Source organism: Protopterus annectens, chromosome 2.part1 (assembly GCF_019279795.1).
Source record: "Protopterus annectens isolate FY-2018-M chromosome 2.part1, PAN1.0, whole genome shotgun sequence".
Lineage (NCBI taxonomy): Eukaryota > Metazoa > Chordata > Ceratodontiformes > Protopteridae > Protopterus > Protopterus annectens.
This window is the reverse complement of record NC_056729.1, coordinates 320,473,373-320,497,268: the sequence shown is the minus strand read 5'-3', so window position 1 is coordinate 320,497,268 and position 23,896 is coordinate 320,473,373. Positions and strand designations below refer to the sequence as shown.

The 23,896-nt window shown below is 41.1% G+C and overlaps 1 protein-coding gene across 1 annotated transcript in view; it reads left to right on the top strand.

Annotated features, from left to right (window-relative positions):
* STIM2 (stromal interaction molecule 2) overlaps positions 1–23,896 on the top strand; it is a 1,889,444-nt gene that overhangs the window by 694,999 nt on the left and 1,170,549 nt on the right. The window contains exon 2 of the mRNA XM_044062150.1: positions 11,290–11,420. Coding sequence (XP_043918085.1) covers positions 11,290–11,420 — 131 coding nt within the window. The remainder of the gene's footprint in view (positions 1–11,289; positions 11,421–23,896) is intronic.

The window sequence follows — 23,896 nt, the reverse complement described above, 5'->3', positions numbered from 1 at the left end:
GAGTATCCAGAGGAAACCCACATGAATGCAGGGAGAACTTGCAAACTCCGCACACAAGGCACCCCAGCTGAGAATCGAACCAGAGAACCTCTTGCTGTGAGGTGACAATGTTAATCACTTCGCCTAATTACATATGACAGTACTGTGCAGATCAGTCAAATTATGTATTTTATTACACTTTTTAATGAATATGGAACCTGCAGGACATCATTATGAAAAGTTTAATAATGGTATATGTTTTTGATTTCAAGTTTATTATAAAGTATGGCATTGCACACTAGAAATTAGTGTTTCAAATACTGGCTTCCATTAGCTTGTGTTGCATGAAGAATCAAAAGGATTTTTTTGGGGAGTGACATGTACCAAATTGTGCTTTAGAAAAAACAATATACTGAAAAAAGTTTTGTGCATAGGCAGAGAAGCTTGTTATGCTGCTGCTTTAGATTCTAAGAGAAGTTACTTTGACTCCACTTGTTGCATGTTTTGCTCAGAATGCAAAAAATGCATTAAACCTTTGTCAGTGTTTAAAGAGTAAACTATTAAACGTACTAACAGATGTAACAACCCGCTTACCACTTAGCATCGTGGTCATGTGAAAACAAATAATCTGAAACAGAGTCTGTGAGCATGTCAGGGTTGTTAATAATTTGATTACTGAAAATGGCCTTGCTGAGCATATGGAAGATAATCCTAGACATAGAATAAGTTTTGTATGAACAGAGTATGTAGGAAGTGACTGCTGGAGTGAATGTATAATAGAGTTATGTACTTGTAAAGAAAACTGTTCTTTTAAAACCTAGCTCCACCGTGGAACTCAAAAATGTGTTTTTTTAATTGCATCTTTGTTTTCTGAGCTATTTTAATGTGTCAAAATCACTCTAGGTGCTTCTTATAAAAAATAATGTTTTTTTCCTCAAAATGGCAACTGCGGAACCTACCATATTAACATGATCTTGTTTTAGTACTTTTTTCCTTCCTGGAATTAATTTCAAGTCTCCCTCATATGAGACATGCTCAACATAAGAAACTTGAGGTGGCATTCCTATTCCAATGAGATCAAGTGGCAGCAGTGTGAGTCACAGACATTTTACATACCTTCTGAACAAATGTGCTTGCATTTTTTTTCCTGAATGATCATCATATACACTTTTTTCAGAAATTGTTTTAGGCTTTTCACACTACTTGTCCAGCTCAAGCTGGAGAAAGTAGCTACACTGCAGGCATTTATAAGGATTGTTATTTTGTTGTCCTATTGAGCATTGACTGACTCTCCCCCACATTCTTCTTGAGGTGTCAAAGCTACTACTGCAATCCAAAAGCTGTTGATGAACACTTCTAAAGAACGGATGTGAAGTTGTTCATTCTCGCCGTTCATTCTTCACTGATGGGTTTGGAGCCAGTCCTCAGCTCTGACACAGCCGTTTAGCAAAGCTCAAAGATTACCAGTAGCTCAAGACCAAGCCCCTTATCCCATGATGCATTGCTGGAATTACCCCAGATCTAGTTTGCCGCGGCACAGATCTCTTGGTTTCTAGCTCTGCTTGAGACTTTTTCAATGAAATAGCAAGTTTTTCTTAAAAATTTTTCATATATTTCAATCTACTCTATTGCTTAGTGTTTTCCTTATCCAGAGTAATACTATCATTTTGGGCCTCGTTAGTTTTAGTGGCCTTTCTTTGCTAGTGTGGGCTTCAGCCTTTAGTAGTGTAGTTTAGTGCAATTTTGTAGTTAGGTATTTTTGACTAATATACAGTTAGTTCTTGTGTGGTTCTATATATATATATATATATATATATATATATATATATATATATATATATATATTCAGATTTATATATATATATATATATATATATATATATATATACATTGTGGCCTTTTGGGCATTGTTAATATTGTGTGTGTTTTTTCTTAGTTGCTTTCTTGTTAAAGGTGATAGAATTTGTTTCTTATTATGTCGGAAGATAAAGGTGATAGAATTTGTTTCTTATTATGTCGGAAGATAAAGACAGACATCCTAAGTCTGGTTTCAGAAAATGTCCTGACTATGGACAAAAGATGTCTGTCACTGATGGACATGTTCAGTGTGTTTATTGTTTGGGTGAGGTGCACCTTCAGGAGTCCTGCAGTATCTGCCACTCCTTTTCCACTAGAGTGCTTGCTGAGAGGAAGAGAAAGCTCATGGATTGTGGTCTTCTTAAGCACACCTTTGTGGAAGCTTTGACTGACCAGGATGGAGCCAGCAAGTCATCGAAGTCCTCCAAATCCTCTTCAGACTCTTAAGTCAAAGAAATCTAAGAAAGTGGAACTTGCTGTGAGTTCGGCTCCACAGCCTTTGGAACCGACAGTCTTTTAACTTCCGGACCCGGGACACTGCCTTGGAACCAATCTCTGAATCTCCTTCTTCTCCATTACTCCAGTCGGCACCATCGGTGCATTCCTCCAGGTCCTCTGTTAGTCTTTCGGATTCGGACATGGACTGGCTGGTACAGAAGCTTTTAAAGGCACCAGGCCTAGCTACATTGTTGTTGGCTCCGACTCAGGTGTCGGACTGAAGACTAATACCCAGAAATTGACTGCTCCTCCTCCGAGCCGTAGCGGGTTTTCGGAGCCAGAAGAGACTGACCTGATGGTTGTAGAACCCTTGGAGCCGACATCTGTCCCAGTGTCATCGGCTCCATCTACTTGGACGTCCTCGGCACCGACTGGGGACTCTAGGAGCTGACACTTTCCGATCGGTTCTGGGAGGATAGTCACACTGACCTGTTGGTGCTGACTCTTCCTCTCGGGGCCTCGTCGTGGGTGAGCTCGGCTCCTTCCTCAGGCTCGGATCGCACAGCATCGATGCGGGAGGGGATCATGGTTCCTTCGGGTCCATCAGCTCCTTCTCATTGGAGCCATGATGCCTCCGAAGCCATGAGGCGAGTACTATCTCCTCATCACCAGGTCTGGCATCTTCTTCCCCTAAAGTGCCGGTGTCTGCTTCTGCTTCCATTGGCCACCCCAAGCATGGAGACCCAGAGTTTCAGTTAGCCCCACTGGGCACCCCCTGCTCTTCTGAGACTTCCCCAGAGTTTCCCACTGAGGAAGTTCCTAGAAAGAGAGTGTGCAAGAGGAGGCACTTGGACTCCCCACAGGAGTCATTGACATCTGACACTGGCTTGGATGAGTCAGAAGGGTCCCCTCGGTCTCCCTGTGAGGACATCTCTTTTGCGGAGATCCTTGAGATCCTTAGGCAGTGGAGTGATTGGCAGTCCAAAAATCCTACTGAGGATAAGTCGGTTCTTCTGAAGGCTTTTGGGTCTCAACCCTCCCCCTCCTGGGTGTCTCCACCCTATGATGAGCTTATGCAACTGGTCTCTCATAGGACATGGGAGTCTCCAGAGTCCATGAAATCTGTCCCTCGGAGGCCGAATAAGTTTATCTCTGCCCCAGCGGATAAACCCTTCTTGTCTAAGGGAGTCCCTGTTGATGCCATGGTGGTGGCGGCAGCCACCAAGAAGTAATTGTCTGAAACTTCTGTGTCTATCCATCCTACTAACAGAGATTCTAGGATCATGGATAGAGATGGGAAACGCATGTTCAGTTCAGCGACTTTCACCCTTTGATCACGGAACTATCTGACCCATTTCACCAGACTGCAAAGAGACCTCCTTAAGGAGTTGGGAGATACTCTTCAGGGTGCTGCAGCTACAGTTGTCACTGACAAGGTTTCTGCCCAGCTTGCTACCCTTAATTCCATTGTGAACTCGTCCATGCGCCTTATATCATATGCAGCAGATGGGTCGAGTAGGGCTGCAGGAGCAGGGGTTGCTCTTTGTAGGCATGCCTGGATGAGCCTCTGTTCTTTCGTGGAGCCTTTCAAGTCTTCATTCGTAAGTACCCCGTTTGATGGCTCATCCTTATTTGGGCCTTAGGTAAAGGAAACATTGACCAGGTGTGAACAGGAGGGAAAGACTCTGTCTGCTGTCGGAGTCCGCTTTTCTACCCTTACTCGACCTTACCCCAAAGGCCAAAGGGGAGGAAAGATGTGGTTCCATAAAGCCCAAGGAGCCTTTCAGGACACACATGGAGAACCTTCCTCCAGGGGCAGAGGAGGAGGTAATAATGGAAGAAGCTGCCCTCGCGGCAGAGGTGCTACGCAACACCAGGGTGACAGAGATCATTTCTCTGGCCAACCCTATCAGTGCTCCTGCGAGGAAGCCCGACTGTCCTGCTCTGGAGGCGGTCGGGGGTCACTTATCTTTGTACCCAGAAGCCTGGTTGTATATCACAAACGACAGATGGGTACAAAGCATCATTTCCAGATGGTATTTCATACCGTTCTCCGCTCCACCCATTCCCATCAAGAGAATCCCGGACGTTCCACCCAGTTACAGGAAGCAAGCAACCATAGAGGGCCACAAGTTGCTAGAAAAAAAGAGTCATCCAAACAGTCCCAGCAGACCAAACATGATTCAGAACTTACTCAAGATTCTTTTTGGTTCCTAAGAAAACAGGGGACTGGAGACCCATTTTGGACCTCAGCAGACTGAACCAATTTGTAACAAAGAGAAGTTTTGGATGGTCATGCTTCAGTCCATGCTTCCCTTTTTAGGGAAGGACAATTGGATGTGCTCGATCGATCTCAAGGATGCGTACTACCACATAAAAATGGCCAGACCATCCAGAGATCATTTGCGTTTCTGTCTGGGAGCCAGTCACTACCAGTTTCGAGCCCTGCCCTTTGGTCTCACTACAGCCCCCAGAGTGTTTACGAAATCTATGGCAGTGCTCACGGCTCTCTTGAGGCGTCTAGGATTCCAGGCGTTTCCATACCTAGACGATTGGCTCCTTACCTCCACCACCAGTCATCAACTGATTGAGACAACAGAATCCACTCTGACACTCTGCAACCACTTAGGCATTACGGTCAACTTCGAAAAGTCTGCCTTGTCGCCATCGCAGCATATCGTCTTTATTGGGGCAGAGTTAGACACTTCAACCACCACTCTACGTCTTCCAGTCGAAAGGGTATCAATTCTTCACCAACACATCACATCACTGGTTTCAAAGAACAGAGCTCCAACCGCAGAGGTCTTGAAAGTAATAGGTTTGATGGTGGCAGCAATTTTAGCCATTCCATTGGCGAGGATGCATATGCGGATTCTTCAATGGCTCCTGTTCACTCAATGGTCTTACCAGGAGTTGTCAATGAACCATATGATTCTGATTACAAACTCTTGCAAGAGGGATCTTCAGTGGTGGTTGATGTCTCTACAAGTTACAATAGGACGCCCCTTTGTACTTCCCCCTCCAGTAGCCACTGTGACCATGGATGCTTCCCTGATGGGGGGGGGGGGGTATTTTCAGGGAAAGACTGCCCAAGGCACAATAGATGATCAAGAGTCACATCTGCATATCAGTGTCCTAGAGATGAGAGCGGTACTTCTGGTGTTGCAGTACTTTCAGGACTATCTACCTGTAGGGACAATTGCCATACAGACAGACAACATGTCAGTGGTCTGGTATTTGAACAAACAGGGTGGGACCAAGTCTTACCCCCTTTGCCGAGAAGCCATCAGAGTTTGGCAGTGGGGAGATCCAATGTGATAGCAGACAAGCTGAGCAGGGCAATATTGTTGCCACACATGTGGTCTTTCTAACAGGAGATTGTGGACAGGATTTTCCGCAAATGGGGCCAGCCTTGCTGCAATCTTTTTGCCAGCCACATCAACACCAAATGCAGAAGCTACTTTGCCCTGATTTCTCCCTCCGGGAGAACCCCCGAGAGATGCAATTGTACACTATTGGCCCTCAGGTCTCCTCTATGCATTTCCCCCAATTCCTCTGATACCCAGATTTTTACAGAAAGCGAAGTCACTGGGAAGGACTGTCATTCTTATAGCCCCTCATTGGCCTCGGCAGATTTGGTTTCCATTTCTTTACCATCATCTCTTGGAGGATCCATGGACTCTGGACCTAGTTTCAGACCTTCTGACACACCTGTCAGGGGACCTCCATCCTTCCTTGCAGTCACTGAAGCTAACTGCTTAGCTGCTCCAGTTCCCCGTATAGCCAGGCTTCATAATCTTTCAGATGACACAAGTCAAATTTTGTTGGCTTCCCACAAACTTTCCACCAGAAAATTGTATGGGAGTAAGTGGAAAAGATTTTCCATTTGGGCATCTAACAAAAACCTTGAGCCTTACCAAGCTCCATTGTCATTCATTCTAGAATTCTTGACCGAGATTTTTCATGAAGGAGCTGCAGCTGCTACCGTTAGGGTCCAGTTAGCAGCTATATCTAATTTCCATCTAGGTATTGATGGACTGAATATTATGCAACACCAGTTGTCAAAGGCCTTCCTCAAAGGTACTTTTCACATGAGACCTCCAGTGAAGACTCCTTATTCTCCCTGGAGCTTGAATTTCATGCTTTCCCTTATTGTTCTTTCTCCCTTCGAACCAGCATCATCTTGTGAGCTCAAGTTTCTGTCATGGAAAACTATTTTTCTAGTGGCCATTACTTCTGCCCACAGAGTGTCAGAGCTTCAGGCATCATCTATCAAGCCTCCATATATGATTTTTCATCCTGACAGAGTATCCCTTAGGACTAACCCTTCTTTTTTGCCTAAATTATGTTCTGAGACAAACATAAATCAAGTTATTGAGTTGCCCGTTTTTTTCCCCAACCATACCAAAAATTTAGAATACATGCTGCACAAACTTGATGTTCACAGACAACTTAGATATTATCAGGACAGAACAAAATACTTCAGAAAGTCATACCAACTTTTTGTTCCATTCTCTGAAGCCAGAAAAGGTAGACCAGTGGCTAAAACAACTCTTTCTAAGTGGCTTTCAGATTGTATCACCTACACTTAGTCATCTGCTAATAGGTCTTTGTTGCATAAAGTGAAGGCATATTCAACCAGAGCAGTCTCTACTTCTTCGGCCTTTCAAGCCAAGTTACGTCTTGACAGTGTCTGTTTTTCAGCCACTTGGTCTAAGCCTCACATTTTTGTCACTCATTACAAAGTGGACAAGGCCTCCAGGGACAGGGCTTCCTTTGGTTTTATAGTCCTGAAAAATATACTCCCGTGAGCCACCCCGGATTTAGGGTGCTAGGTATTCTACCCATCAGTGAAGAATGAACGGCGAGATTGAACAACTTCACATACAGAAGTTATGTACTCACCATAACGTTCCATGTGAGTTGTTCCATCTCTCCTTCAGTCTCACGTCCCTCCCTCCATTCCCCACCTGGCTGACGGTTGATCTGGAGACTGACTTCATCCTGGTTATTCAATTTTTCTTCCTGTCTGGGGAGATTAGTCCTCTTACTAGGATATGGTACATGCAGCAAACAAGATCTGAAGTAATTCCAGCAATGCATCATGGAATAAGGGGTTTGGTCTCAAGCTACTGGTAATCTTTGAGCTTTGCTAAATGGCCGTGTCGGATTCGAGGATCGGCTCCGAACCCATCAGTGAAGAATGAAGGCAAGATGGAACAACTCACATGGAACGTTATGGTGAGTAAATAACTTCTTTTTTCTGTTTTTTTCAGCAGTGTATTTAGCAGTAGGAAAAGGAGTTATCAGTGTTGGAGAAATGTGCTAACACACTTGCTGTTTTTGCGTAAAAGTAAAAGTATTTTACAAGTACATTACAAAAGGGTACAGATGCCTGTTCTTGAATTTGTTTTATGAGATTATTTTTAAACTAGGGAACAAATGCCTTCATACATTATATTTTCCCACTTTTGTTGCAAGCCTAGCACTACTTTTTATAAAACTATTGCAGGTTCAGAAAATGCCACTTAGAAGTGGATCACTATTAAAAAAAATTGGTCATCTTTAGGGCTACCATCTTTTTAAATGCCCAAAGTTTGACATTATTACTGAAACTTTAGATTGTGCAGAACAAGCCATGTAATAATCAAATTTAAAAAATCATCATCTTATTATCAAAATAAATGCTGGTTGGTTATGTTGCTTTGTATGATATTAAAATGACTTAAATCTAATATCAAAGCTTTCTGTGACATTTAGAAGAAACTCAGAAAATATTTTTCTTGGTTAATAAGAGAGGTGATAATCCTGTCACCATGTGCCCTGATTACTGTGTCTGTTCCCCTCTGCACTAATGGCAGGGGGGATATATGTTTCACAACACTGTCCATTTAGAGCAGCTGCTGGTCTGTTGACATCAGCAGGACAGATTGCTGTCTAAGATTGAGGGTAATACCTGACAGGAAGAACTGTCAGACAGATTTTTCTATGTCTGTTTTAAGTCACACAGGTACAGACAAATTCCTTTGTCAAATTGTGTAAGAAGTTAAGGTTAAAGTGTGTGGGCTTTCCTTTCCTTTGATTTCAAACCAATAAAGTGAAAGTTTCATGAAGTACAAGGTTTCTGGTACTTAAACAATACTCAGACCATATTCCAGGGATGAAAAGCAACCTAAGGGTTGAGCTCAACTGTAATAGAGGATGGACTTTTCCTGTAAGATTTACCATGAGGTGTACAGAGTGTTTCTGTTAGTTCAGTTTCTTATTTAGAAGCATTTCATTTTCATAAAGGTCTGGTTTGTGGTCAAGTTTGGTATTAGTACATTCTTACTTAATTTTTTTTATGAAAGTGTCATTTCATATGTTCATAGGTGTGTACCAAGGCTAATGGCCCTGGAGCCTTTATAAACCTAGACCATAGGATTACTCTGGCATCGTGGCACCTGACCTTAGTTCCCAGTGCCTCTGTCGAGTAGAGCCACTGGAGTGATCTCCGGGGTGAATTTTCTATTTCCCATGTACTCATCAAGTTTTCTCTTGAAGAGGGCCAGTGAGGTGCTCCGTTTGACATGTATGGGAAGTCTATTCCATAGCAAGGGCAGTCTCTGGGTTATGAACCTGTCCCTCCAGCACGTTCTGTCAATTGTGGTAATGAGGTTGAGGTCACTGGAGCGTGTGGTGCAGAGGGATTGTGATTTCTTTAGATGTAGCATTTCTAACGGAGCTGGATCAGACATGGCTTTGTATGTGAAGCAGAGATTGCTTCTAAGTAGGCGATATGAGACAGAGAATAGTTGGAGTTTTTTGAGTCTGTCCATATAGGACAAGTGTTTAGGGCCTAGGATCCTCTTTGTGTGGTACTTTTGAGACCTCTCCAGTTGTTGTAGGTGTCTAGTGTGGTAAGTGCCAAATGGGGCATTGTACTCGATGATTGGCCTAATGAGGGAAGAGTAGAGTCAGACATTGACCTCTTTCTTCCTGGATGCAAAACCCTTAGTAATGAGATGTGTCACACACACAAACTTTCTGACCACAGTGGCAATGTGGTGGTCAAAAGAGAGGCTGCTGTCAACCTGTGCTCCCAGATCACTTATGTGTTCAGTGGACTGCCATTGATGTGGTAATTCATAGGAACCAGGTTTTTCCCAAAGAGGATGATGACACATTTTTTGGTATTGAGATTAAGGCCATGGTTCTGACACCAGTTGTTGGTCTCAATGAGACCTTTCTGTAGGATATCAACATCACTTGGGGAGTTAATAATAGCTCTGAACTTGCAATCATCTGCACAATTTGTCAATCAGAGACCCTTTATGTTGGCCTGGACTTCAGAGAAGTAGATATCAAACAGGAGAGGACCCATGACCGAACCCTTTGGGACTCCACTCGTGACTGGTCGGCAGTCTGACTTGGAGTTCGCTACTTTCACACTGTGGATTCTATCTGTGAGCCAGTTTGCAACCCACCTAGTGATATAGGGGTTGATGCCTAGCTTAGTGAGTTTTTCTATGATTCCTGAATGGTATCATATACCTTGGTGAGATCAAGGTAGGCTGTATGAACCACCTTGCCTTCATCCACAGCTCTGGTAACTGACTCAAAGAAGTCGACCAAGTTGAGCAGGCATAATGTACCCTTCACAAAACCAAACTGTGTGGGATCCAGAGTTTGGAGATTCCCTATCTACTTGTTTGTTAGGTCCATGATGGTGCGTTCCATAGCTTTGCATATCAGAGTTGTCAGGCTAATGGGACGATAGTCCCCAGGGTCTATAGTCTGCTCCCCCTTTGTGGAGAGGGATGACTGTAGCAGTGTGCCATTTGGTAGGGGCAAAGCCTGAGGTGAGGCTGTGATTGAACAGGGCACACAGGTGAGGTGCCAGTTCACTCTGTAGTTCATGTAGAAGTTGTGTGGGCCATGATAAAGAAGTGATAAATAAAATTGATTGGTAGTTTTTTGTATGTTGTGTATTATGTGCTTTTGCTACTTTGGAATGAAATGTCTGTATATAAAAGAGATAACCGGAGTTGGTGTCTGTGCAATGTTAACTTCATTTTGAAGTTGTTTCTAATGTTTACTACAAAATAACCAAATAATATATTGTAGTTTTTAAGTATGCTTAACTAGATGATAAAATAGCCTTCAGTGAGACTCTAGAAAAAATGCTATCACTTACTTTCAATTATTTCACTGACTGCCTGTTTTATGTTTTCCTTTTTTTTTGTCTGCATTACTGTTTTCCTTGCATAGAAAATTTCTTGGTAGGAAAATTTATATAGATTCCTCTTCTGTATCAGCCTTATAAATGTGTAGTGATGCATACGAAAAGGAGCATTTTAATAAAACAATGCAAAACATGAAAGTAAATAAATATTTCTGTTCTGCATTTGTACCTTATTGATGCTTTTAGTGCTTTCAGTGAAGATATTTTAGGTGTTGTGCCCTTTATTGCTTTTTTTATAGAGCTGTAAACTTGCCAGCTTGTGCACACTGTGTTTGCACTTTCTGTTGCTAAAACGTTAAGTTTGAGCTTGTAAGTTTTGTTTTATCTAACTATTTAGTAGTAACACATCTGTAATAGTGACCCCCACCCCAACACATAAACTTGTACTGAATCATTGACCTGTAGAGGATTCAGTGTCTTGAGAATTCATGATTCTGCAGGCTTGTTTTGTAGTTTTGAGGGAGTTGCCATTTCTCCCCATTCAGCTCTTACTCAGAGACAGGAGCCTGTATCTTTCTTCAGAGTTGCCCCACTTGGAAGTAGCCACATGATGAATTTGGTAGAGCGTAGTCATGGAGAGGAGAGCCCTGTAGCAGTCAGTTGTTAACACTGTCCACCAGTTCCTGCTGAGCATAAACCCAATACTGACTGTATTTTAAGTTGCTGTGCAGCAAAGCCTGACCATGGCTGCTTGGATTGAGACTACTCTTTTCTTTAATACAGATGTTTAAGAACCATTAAGTTGTTTTGCTTTTTACAGAGTCCAACATGTGCGTTTGCTTTTTTTTCAGATCCGTGCATTGCCCTAAGTCCTCCATGTGCTTCAGATGAGGACAGGTTCTGTTTGGAAGCTTTACGTACAATTCACAAACAAATGGATGATGATGAAGATGGTGGAATTGAAGTAGAAGAAAGTCATGAGGTAAGAAGGGGAAGCTTTCCTTCACCCTTTGAGTATGCTTGTGCGTCTTGGTGCTGCTGTTTATATATTGTTGTTGAAACAAGTTTGTGCTGTCTTTTTAGCAAATAAACTGTATATAAACAGAGATAGATATAGAATATATATATATATATATATATATATATATATATATATATATATGTGTGTGTGTGTGTGTGTGTGTAAGCACATAAAACTGTTACTAAAATGTTATACATTCTGTCATCTTACTGCAATTTTTCTCCAGCATTATCAGCATGAGAAAGTTTAAAACACAGTCACAACTATAGAAGTCATGTCACGCATGTGATTCCTTGTAATATAGAGGGTTCCTTCATATGATAAATTTCTGTAACAAATACTCCCCAGAGAGCAATGAAAGTGACCATGGCATGCCCTTAAGAAACTTCCAGAGTAGTAATTGGTAGCTTCCTCACTCAGTTATCCACCTACAAAGTCTGCTATTTTATGATATCACTGCAGGACTGACTTGGATGTATTTTCCAGTCATATTACTATCCTGTCATAATTGATAGTAATTTCCCAGACACATCTCCTGTTTGACTTGAATTGCTCTTTGAAGAGGATCTGGAATGTAATGCATGTGTCTGTTTAAGTTGTAAGCTGCATCTCACTGCAGTGTAAAGTATAAAATCATGTGGTACAAGTATTCCAGCTAGGTTACCTTACTACCATTTTATTTTGTGTTTATTTTTAGGCCTGTTCTCCATGATGAGAATTCCTTCCTTTTTTCTGAAGTACTGACATCCTTTAACTGGGGAGCCAATATGTAGAAAGTACAAAGAGTAAGATACAGCTTTGAGATAATAAGATACTTTGTAAACCTTTATTCATCAGTGTCAAACTGACAGGTTTGACATATGTAGACAGTTGAGGTGAACTTTTTCTTTGCTGTTTTATCTAGTTTACCAGCTAACTATAGTATTGAAGGGAGTATCACTCACTGCAAAGGCTTAGGTCAGACATTGGTGGCTATTTTGAATAGTGTTAAGTAGTTAATGGTTCCAGCATCTTATTAAATAATTTATCCAAGTGGCGTCAAGTCATGTGCAGTATTCATTCATTTTTATTTATCCTTACTTTGCTAATTATACAAATCCATTGAGTATTAAAGCAGTTTGAATCAGCGGTTAGTCAGGTTTACATTATTTCTGATCCAGTTACACACTAGGAATGAAAGCTATTTTCATAGCTTGCACTGCACACGAAGGATTGAACAAGAAGAGGAGTCTGTAAAGCGAAAGGAGCCAGAGACTGCAAATACAGGGATTACAGTATCTTAATATGAAAGGCAGTCAAGATTCATAGAGTAGAATTTGATGTATTAGAAATGAAAAGACAGTTTGGAAGAGGAAAGCAAGAGAAACAGTGATGTACCAGCCTTGCTTTCATTACATTTTTCGGGTACTGCAGGGAGAGATGCAAGGCAAACTAATACATATTGTCTTACCATTGTGCCTGGGTAATTATTTTACCAAAAATGTTACTGGTTGAAGTATGTGTTAGCCTGTCACAGTAAACCAGGCTAAATTGTAGCATTGTCTGTACTCAGAAAAGCCCCTGACACTCAGCAGAGAAGGTTTCAAGACACAAACTGGCATCATACAGATTAAAAGTAGATAGGGCTTCTTTTTTTTTGTCAAATGCCCAAACATAAATGCAGTTGTCTTTAGAAGGTTGCACAGAGCATGGAATAGTCAGAGGCAGACTTGTTCTAAGCTGACAGTGTGGTAGTCTTCAAGAAGGTGAAGAATGGCAAGTAATGAATACAACAAACAAAAGTACCACAAGCAGCCATTTCCTTATAGGTGCTCTCAAGGAACACCTTCCTGTTACAAACCATTTGTGAAGACTTCTGAATTATTTCACTGACATTCTGTGTGTCAGCGCAGGTGTGTGTGAATGTGTTTTTTTGTTAAATTCCAGATTATCTGAGTAACATAAGTGATGAACAGGTCTATAAATTTCACCCACTGCTGCTAAATAATACTATGCGACAAATTGATATTTAAATTCCATCCACTGCAACAAAGTAATACGTGATGAGTAGGAATGTAGTCTGTTGATCCACATAACAACTAATATGTGAGGAGTAGTATTGGCCTTAATGTGAAAAATGTACTGGAAATTTAGAATATGGAAAATGTGCACTGTTTTGCATATTAGCCAGCATCTATTGCATTTGAATAAGATTTACACTGCACAGCTGCTGATTGTAGTTATAACCTCTAACTGCCTAAGATTTTGAACAATTTGGACTGAAATCAGTGTCTTCCAGTACAGGCTTACCAAAAGTGATTTGAACTCACCCAGATTTGTTTTTTGTTTATAAAGATGTACACACAGAGAAAATATTTGCCAGAAAGGGGAGAGAAATGAAAGAACACACTCTCCTCCAACTGGTCACACTTCTTTGGCAAACCAGGAACTTAAAATAACTGTATGCCACTAAATAAGTCAACCTTAAAATATTCCGGAGGTGTTATTTTGTTCTGAACAGTTGGTCTTTGATTGTTGGATGTCAGACAACGATTAGCTCACGTAATTCAAATTCAATATGCATACCATTAAGCTCATCAATAAAAAGTCAGCAGCCACAAGCATTTGAAATTGAATACAGTTCTTTTTGAGACTAAAATAAATCACCCCACTTCAAAAGTGTGTGTGTGTGTGTGTGTGTGTGTATATATATATATATATATATATACATGTATACACACACACATACATACATACATAAATCTCCTTCAGAAGACTGAAAGCTCAAAAGACTGAAAAATCAAAATATCCAAAATGGAATTTCTCCTTTCTCCAGTGTTTTGCGTGATCTTGGAGTTGGTGTATGTAATTAGCAGGGGTGAGGGCGACACAGGCCCCCACACGAGGGGTGAAGAGGGGCTTGTCCTCTGCATTAAAAATATTATTGATCATCGTCATCATCATCATCATCTTCTTTTGGCTGTTCCCATTAGGGGTTGCCACTGCGGATCATCTGTTTCCATTTCTTCCTGTCCTCTGCATCTTGCTCTGTCACACCAACCAACTGCATGTCCTCTCTCACACATCCATAAACCTTATCTTAGGCCTCCTTCTTTTCCTATTACCTGGTAGTTTCATCCTTAACATCTTTTTCCCAATATACTCAGCATCCCTTCTCAGCACATGTCCAAACCAACATAATCTTGCCTCTCTGGCTTTTTCTCCAAACCTTCCAACCTGGGCTGACCCTCTAATATACTTATTCCTAATCCTGTCCACCCTCGTCACACCCAGTACAAATCTTAACATCTTTAACTCTGCCACATCCAGCTCTAACTCCTGCCTTTTTGTCAATGCCACTGTCTCCAACCCATATAACATAGCTGGTCTCATTACCCTCTTGTAGACATTCTCTTTCACTCTTACTGGTACCCGTCTGTCACAAATCACTCCTGACACTCTTCTCCACCCAGTCCATCCTGCCTGTACTCTCTTCTTCACCTCTCTTCCACACTCACCATTACTATGAACTGTTGATCCCAAGCACTTAAACTCATCCACCTTCGCACCTCTACTCACTGCATCCTCACCATTCCTCTATCCTCCCTCTCATTCACACACATATATTCTGTCTTAGTCCTGCTGACCTTCATTCCTCTTCTCTCTAGAGCATATCTCCATCTCTCCAGGGTCTCCTCCACCTGTTCCCTACTCTCACTAAAGATCACAATGTCATCTGCAAACATCATAGTCCATTATTGATATTAGATGTTTTGATTTTTGGTCTTTTGAACTTTTGATCTTCTGACATAGACTCATGTATATATGTGTGTGTGTGTGTGTGTGTGTGTGTGTGTGTGTGTGTGTGTGTGTGTGTGTGTATATCTATATGTATGTATATATATATATATATATATATATATATATATATATATATATATATATATATATAGATACACACACACACACACACACACACACTACTCTAGAACCTCAACCTTTATCAATCTTTAAAAAAAAAAAACCTCCCCTCTCCTCCTCTGTACCATTCTGACTCATTTCTGATACCTCGACTAACTCTGACCTGTCACCAGCTTTCTACTCTGAAGTCAACTCTTCTCACCTTAGAACTCAACAAATATAGGCATATACTCATGGCATCACTACTTCCACATCTATAGCCGACTGTAATACATTATTGCCACTTCGGCCATTACTTTTCCTCTCATGTCATACTACTGCCCATAATACTTGATCCTACAGATTAACTCAGTTTACTCTTGCATATAGTTAAGGATTTTTGTATGTAATTAATGGAATGACATTGTCCTATGTTTCAACTTTGTTTTTTACTTTTGTATGTATCAACATTGTTCTTTTACTTATGTATGTATTACTGTGGAGCTTATATATGTAATTCTGTGGAGATTTTCTCCCCGGGTCTCCACTGACAATGGGTGCTTCCTAGGTCCAGTGGACTTTCCCAGTCGACAAATGCAATAAATAAATATAACATTAAAAAAGAATAAAAAAGCATTTATGCAAGGTGCTGTGCTCCCCACACCCCCCCACTTTATTATTCTCACTCCGAGATCGCACTACAGTGGGGAAAAGGGAAAAATTCCCTTAACCGCACCGTAGTACGATCTCCGCAACAGTCACTACCCCACAACTCCCTCTACCTCCAGGCATACTTATGCAAAAGTGCTTCTTCTGTGAAAAGCATTTTTGCGCAAGTATGCACGGCCGTTCGCTCATTAGTCCCAGACCCATATATATATATATATATATATATATATATATATATATATATATATATATATATATATGTGTGTGTGTGTGTGTGTGTATATATATATATATATATATATATATATATATATGTATGTATGTACACACACGAAAAAAAATGCAGAATTATAGAATAAAGTTGTGAGCAGAAAAATGACATTCTGCAAACTCTATCAGCTAGTCTAGATTGTAACTAATGTTTAGCTAAAGATGTGCAGTGAATGAAACTGAAATAGTTGCAAACTGTAAAGTGAGCAGTACAACAGCAGCAATTTTCCTGCTGCAGTCAGAATGTAAACTGGTCACTAATGAGAGCATTTTCGTCTTTTCTGTTTTTAAGTATTCATCAAGTTTGAGTACTGCAGTTTACTTTCATCAGCCTGCTATCAAGCAGTAAAGAAAGGAAGTTCAGAGACCATACTTTGAATAAGGTTACTGTAACAGTAAACTATAAAATTTGTTGTTCTCCACTGAAGCTGCACCAGTTTTGAATGTTCTTTTCATAGATGTTAGCTGCCCTTATATAAGCCAGTACAGGTTTCGTACCAAAGCTGGTAGTAATATATGCATGCATGTGTATGTGGACCCAATATGAGGTACATTGTTTTGTGCCCAGGTGGGTATTTTTCAGTACTTCAAACATGTTAGCTGCTCAGTCACATTTTCTGAAACTTCAGGAATACACAATTTATTTATTAGACTCTTTCTTCCTATTTATTTATGGTTGAGAGAAAAGAAAAAAAGTATCTGAAAAAGAAAAAAAATGTTGAAAAATAATTCCTCTTTGCCTTCCATAATAGAAGCAGTTTTGATGGCTTCCCTTTCCCATTTCAGAGATTCTGTTGCCTAACAAATATTCTGCTATGTTGGTTCATCCAGTTTTAAAATAAACAGCAAGAGCCACATATAGCTGTCTGATGTTGGGGGTGTCATTCCCATCATGTGTAGAACTTATACCAGTAGGACTTAGCCTGGCACCTACAGCTTTTCCAGTCTATCTTAACCCTTCCCATTTACCCACAATGATTGCTACCCAAGGTCTCCACTGCAGATCTGTATAGCTGCAGTTAAAATCAGCTTCAGGATGGTCTAGAGCTATCTTATTTTTTTCTCCTTAGCTTTTTTAATAAAAGCATTATTAGAATTATGATTTTCCTGTCTTGCAGGACAGTCCTTTTTAATTTCTTCTTGAATGTTTCTGATTTTTTACCTCGTTTTCACTACACTTTTAGTGTGGTGAAAGTTGGTTCCTCCCTCCACCAGTCAATGGTCGGTGCCAGTAGCGTAACAGTGGATAAGCAGGAGTCTCAAACATTTAATAAATGTATGTGTGGGACAAAGAATATGCCCCAAAACAGACATGTTAAAAGTATGAAACATCTTGGAGAGGCTTCCTTTTCTGGAGTGATGTATCTGTGAGGCTTCAAGCCCTCCAATTTGAAAAAAATCCCAAAATAGATTACAGTTTGAAAATTTGAGGGCTGTCCCGTTGGCTTCCCGTGAGTAGTTGAAGTGAAAGTTACAGTTAAATACAGATAGTGTGCATGTGTATGGAAAGGCTAAGCCTTGTTGCATGCAAAATCAAATTTTTAAAAAACGCACATAAACATTGTTTTTTTCAGGCACCCTCCACACCTTCTGCTAATTACATATACTAACTCCGATATTGCCCAAACACAGGGTAAGGAGACATCTGTGGGTATCGCCCACAGAGATACCTTACTAAAAGGATACAAAGCCTAAACAACATGTCCTACATGGACTGACTAAAAGCTCTGTCATTATACTCAGTGTCCTACAGACTGCTAAGAAGTGACCTATATATGCCACACAAGGCATCCTCTGACCCATTACTGATAGATATACTGCACATCAGCAAGTTAAATGGTATCGGAAATATTTGGTCTAGGGATGTAACATCAACAGAATGGTTTGGAGGGACAGGTATATATCATATCATATACCACTGCTGTTGAACAGACTCCCCATCCACAGAAAAATTTACCCCAGGACTGCCCCCTATACTACTAATGGACAGGGGCAGCCCCTAAATGCTTTATCCCATGCTTGGTGCCCCTCAAATTATATATAAATTATATATATGGGTATGACCCCGGTTATTTTCATTAGAGTTAACCTATCCTTATTGACTATGGGATGGGTAAGGTGATAGGTTATTTTGAGCACAAAAAGGGAAATTGGCTAGGCTTAAAGTAGCCCACAAGGGCAACTAGCCTAGTACTTACCTACGAACCTGTAAGGGCATATTCCCCAAACCTGTTGATCAGCTGCTTAGTCTATCATATTTGATAGACTAAACAGCTGCCAACCACACACACAAAGTGTTGCAGCACTCCCATATATATTGTGTGTGTGGCTGTGTGTGCTGTTGAGTAAAAGGTGCAGTCATGTTTAAATGTAGCTTGTCTGCACAGTAAAGTTACCCTTTATCCCTAAAAGCTTCCACATAACTGATGCAGACTTCTTTTCTTATTTTCTGGGAGTGTCGTATTTCCAGCTGTGTTTACATTTTCATTACTGCCATTTCCTGTCTTGTTACCCAGTAGCAGCAGAACCAACATAAATCAGTTTGTTTATTAGATTTTGTGACCTGAAGTAAAATATTTTGATCATTCCATATGTCATGCCTTTTATTCTTTTTGATAATATATAATTGCTATTTTCAGAGTTAGGGTGTCCTCATAAACTGCAGTAACTAACAAATGTTGTTAACAACTGCATTTGGAAGAACACGTTCTCTTAAACATTGACCACCTTTTTTTGTCAGTTATGAAGAGAAAAGGAGGTTTACCTATTACTAAACAAACCCTTTAAAGTGGCTCATCCAGTGTATTGCTTTTTGTTGTAAGTACAGCAAAACATTTCAGAACCCAGTTAAGCTGCACTCCATTGGATTGTCAGCTACTTCTGCAATGTTCTTTAGAAATATTTCTACTTAAGACATTGTAGAGAAAGCAGCACAGACTACTTTTTAACAGTTTTAAAAAGCATTATAGTTTTAAAAAGCATTATAGTGTCAGTGACCAAACAGGTAGCACAATCTCCTTTGATGCTGGAAGATCAGAAGATTGTGAGCTCTGTAATCACGGCTGCACAGGTAAAAAGCACACTCTCCAAAGCCAAGAACACAACATCCGTGGGACCTGACAACATCTCAGGCTGCGTTCTACATGAACTACAGAATGAACTGGCACCCCACCTAAGCACCATGTTCAATCATAGCCTCACTTCAGGCTTTGTGCCCACTGAATGGTGCACAGCGACGGTTATCCCACTCCATAAAGGGGAAGCCACCACGGATCCCGGGAACTACCACCCCATTAGCTTAACGAGCCTGCAAGGCCATGGAATGTATCATCAGGGAACTTATAAACAAAGACATTGGTAATCTCCAAGCTCTGGACCCCACCCAGTAAGTTTGTAAAAGGCAGATCAAGTCTCCTAAACCTGAATGACTTCTTTGAGGCAGTCACCAAAGCCGTAGACAAGGGTAAGGTGGTTCACACAGCATATCTAGATCTCGCCAAGGCTTTTGACACCATCCCCCACTCTGGAATTATAGATAAACTCACCAAACTAGGTATAAATCCCTATGTCACAAGATGGGTTGCCAACTGGCTCACTGACAGAACCCACTTTGTGAAAGTAGCCGACTCCAAATCCGACTTCAGACCAGTGACAAGTGGAGTACCACAGGGTTCAGTCCTGAGTTCTCTCCTGTTTGGTATCTGCTTTTCTGAAGTACAGGCTAACACAGAAGGTCTTTGGCTAATGAAGTTAGCAGATGACTGCAAACTAGGAGCCGTAATTGAAACTCCTAACAATGTGGACATCCTACAAAAGGGCCTCACTGAGACAGATGCCTGGTGTCAAAGCCATGGCCTCAAGTTCAATGCCAAAAAGTGCATTGTTATCCCCTTTGGTAAAAACTCTGTACCCATGAGCTACCACATAGGTAGTAGTCTACTTAACACCAAAAGTGTGATGAGATCTTGGGACACAGGTGGACGGTAGTCTCTCCTTTAATAATCACATTGCCACAGTAGTCAGGAAATCCTTCTACATGGCACACCTCATTACAAAAGGTTTCTCATCCAGGAATAAAGAGGTCATTGTTCCTCTCCACTCGTCACTCATTAGACCCATTATAGAGTACACCGCCCTTTTTGGTATGTACCTCACAAGACAGCTACAACAACTGGAAAGGCCGCAGAAATACCTCACAAAGAGGATTACCAGCCTCAAACACATACACTACGCAGACCGTCTCAAAAAACTACAGCTTTACTCCGTCGCATATCGCCTACTCAGAGGTGATCTCTGCCTAACATATAAAGCTATGTCAAACCCAGAGCTGTTGGACATGCTCCACTTAAAGAAATCCCAATCCCTCCAAGCTACACACTCTAGGGACCTAAACCTTGTCACCACAATAAATAGAACATGCTAGAGGGATAGATTCCTGTCCCAGAGACTTCCCATACTCTGGAACAAACTACCTATCTATATAAAACCTATCTTAGCACTCTTCAAGAAAAATCTTGATGGGTGGATGGAAAATACGAAATTCACCCCAGGGATCACCTCTGTGGCTGTGCTCGACTGGGGCACAGGAAAATAATTTTCTTGGGTGGCAAAAGCCAGGGTACCTTTTTGGCTAGGCTTGTATAGGCCCTAGGGCCGATAGCCTAGTACCTACCAATGAATCTATTCCCACGCCAAGTGCTTAGATTTGTTTTCCAGTACCGGCACTGCAATCATCTTAAAGACGGTCCCATACTCCTGAGTTTGCTGTCCTTTGGATGAGACTTTGAAAAAGGCTTCATCTGCCAGGGTTGAAGGTATCTCAGTACTTACCAAAAAAAATAAAGGAAGATGTCCTTCTAGTTTACTGTTACAACATTCTTAACATAACAGATTCCCCACCTTGGGTGGCCTGACATCCGGCCAGTAAACCAAAGCATTTTACTACCTAAGGTACGCCGTATGTCACATGTATGCTCCTGTCATATATAGGGCATAAAAGTAACATCCGGACGTACCATCCTCAGAACATCTCTGCTGTCAGTCTGAACACCATTTTTGATCGCCGGTCTGATCACCCGAGTTGTTTGTTGGTGTATCAAGTCATTCAGATAACTGCTCCATTGGGGTTTCTTTTCTTTTCTTACTCGCTGCTGTTTTTTGCTGTGTTTTTTTTTTTTTCATGTCATGCAGAAAAGGCAAGTGCCAGTGTGGGGAACAAATTCCACATAAAGATAGTCACAACCAGTGATTGTTTTGCATAGGGCCTACTCAAGACTATAAAACTTGCAGTGTTTGTCAGGCCTTTGTGCCTAGGACTTTACATAGTTGTCTGTCTTCTCTTGCTATTTATTTGGTATTTATTTGGAAAATCAGCGTCTCAAACTTTTAGAGAAAGGCGCTATGGAGGGTACTTCTAGGCCTGATATTGAATCTTAACTGAAGAGAAAGGCCAAAAAAACAATGTTGGAGTCTTCAGCTTTGCCTGCTACAATGGATGTCTCTCTTGAGGCTGACAAAAGCCTGAAGGTTCGCCTGGTTCTGGGGTCGGATTATTTGGCTGGGACCACTTTGGAGACCTACATAGATCTGATTACAGGCACATCATAAGAGGCATTACAGACGTCCGTTTCGAACTGTCAGGGGGAACCAAGACATAATAACTGAGGCCTTGGGGGGGGGGGGCACTCGAATTCTGGTGAGGGAGCAAGTTCCAACAATGGTAATAGAGTGTAGGCTGACATCAGGTCCTTCTGCTTTTCATAAGGCTGACATACAGTTAAAGAAAAAGAAAAAAACAAAGCAGGTTTCTTGTCACAGGGACCCTCAAAGTGAGAAGCAGAATTTCACCCGGGGCTTATTTAGTGCCCTTATGGCTCTTAAGCCTCCTTCCGGAGTCTCTGTTCCTGTCCCTCCTTGGGCATCTTCCCCTCACAAGAGACCAAGGGAATAAATAATCTGAAGATCTGGGAACACATTTTCAATAGTATACTGACTTAATGTACTGAGCCCAGGATAACCCTTGGATATAAATACTATAAAGTCAAATGTTATCAGAAATCAAATTATTATAAGATACTATACCTATTGATAAGACTCTTCATATATTCTTTTTTGTTAAAAACGGAAGCATTTATGTATTTAGTGTACATATGTTGTAGGATTGTTGTTAGAAGTATTGTTTGGAAATTATCTGTGTATTTCCCGGTCAAATGTGTGTATGAACAAGTTGAAAAATAATAAAGAATTATTATTGGGGAAAAAAAAAAAAAAGGACTCTTCTGATGAAGAGGTTTCCCCAGATGAAGAATCCTGGCCTTTTCTACTCAAATCCCATCACCTTTGGAATACGCTTCTCCTGAAGAGGAAACTACTAGTCCAGAGTCTCCTGTTGAGGAGATTACTTTTGGGGATACTGTTGCTAAGATGAGGGAGTACTTTAAATAGGATTTTACCCAAGTTTCAGATGTACAAAAGAGACATTATGAGCTCCTACAAATGAAGTTTACTTCACCATCTGCTGTCCCTCCAGTTTTACCTGCTTTACTAGATGCCTTTTCTTCAGCATGCTCCTAAGAAGCCTGATTGTTTCTACAGAGTGCCTGATGATTGCAAATGTCTGTACAAGTGCCCATCTGCTGACCCTTCGTTGATCTCTGTGACTTCGGAGAAGCCTTCTAAATTACTGCCAACCACTAAACTTCTTTTCTCTGATAAGGAAAGTAGGACAATGGAAAGGCTGGGAAAGAAGGTCTATACTTCTTCCACTCTTGCCTTTTGTGCTATTAATTACCAAACTCATATGACTAGATATGTTTTGGCCCTCTTGTCTCAGGCTTCTAAACCTATTTCTGATGTATCAGAGTCTGAAGGAAAACATTCTGCCTTGTCTTTCTTAGGGGCTTCTTCTCAGGTGGTGTGCCATTTCATTAAGTGCAGCTGTGATGCAGCAGAAGCATCATCTAGGGCCTCTGCTTCATGATCTGTATTGAGGAGGTATTCCTGGCTAAGGCTTCAGCCTCTGCCACCTGACATAAAAGCTAAATTGATGGATGTTCCTCTAGGCAATAATGGCTTGTTTGGTACTGCTGCTGCTGATTTGTTCAAGTCTTTGCAAGAGAAAGGCAAGGAATTGCAGCACTTGAAAGATCTTTTGGTGTCACCTGTGCCTGCGTTTCAGAGGAATTACCCTTCCAAGCCAGCTTTTGTTCTGAGACTGTCTTGTCTTCCTCCTAAAAGTAAGAAAAGTGGACAGAGGCCACCTCCACCCAAGACTGCTCAGAAGCAGCCCTTTCCTGACAAAACAGGTCATATCTGACTGTCACTTTTCTCTCAGCCTCATTCCTCTCTCACTTCATCTTTCCCTGTCTCTTCTAAATTAGTCAAGCATCACCCAAGACTCATGGGTTCTTTTAATAATATAGAAAGGATATTTCATGGTTTGGAAAACCCTTCCTCCTTTCATGGGCATCCCTCAACCACCTCAGGATCAGTTACATTTATTTGCAGAGGCACTTCAAGAATTGTTACATAAGGGAACTATTCAGCAGGTTCCACAGGATCAAAGGGGGAAATGATTTTATTCAGGAATACTTTTGGTTTCCACTAAGGAGGGTCCTTGG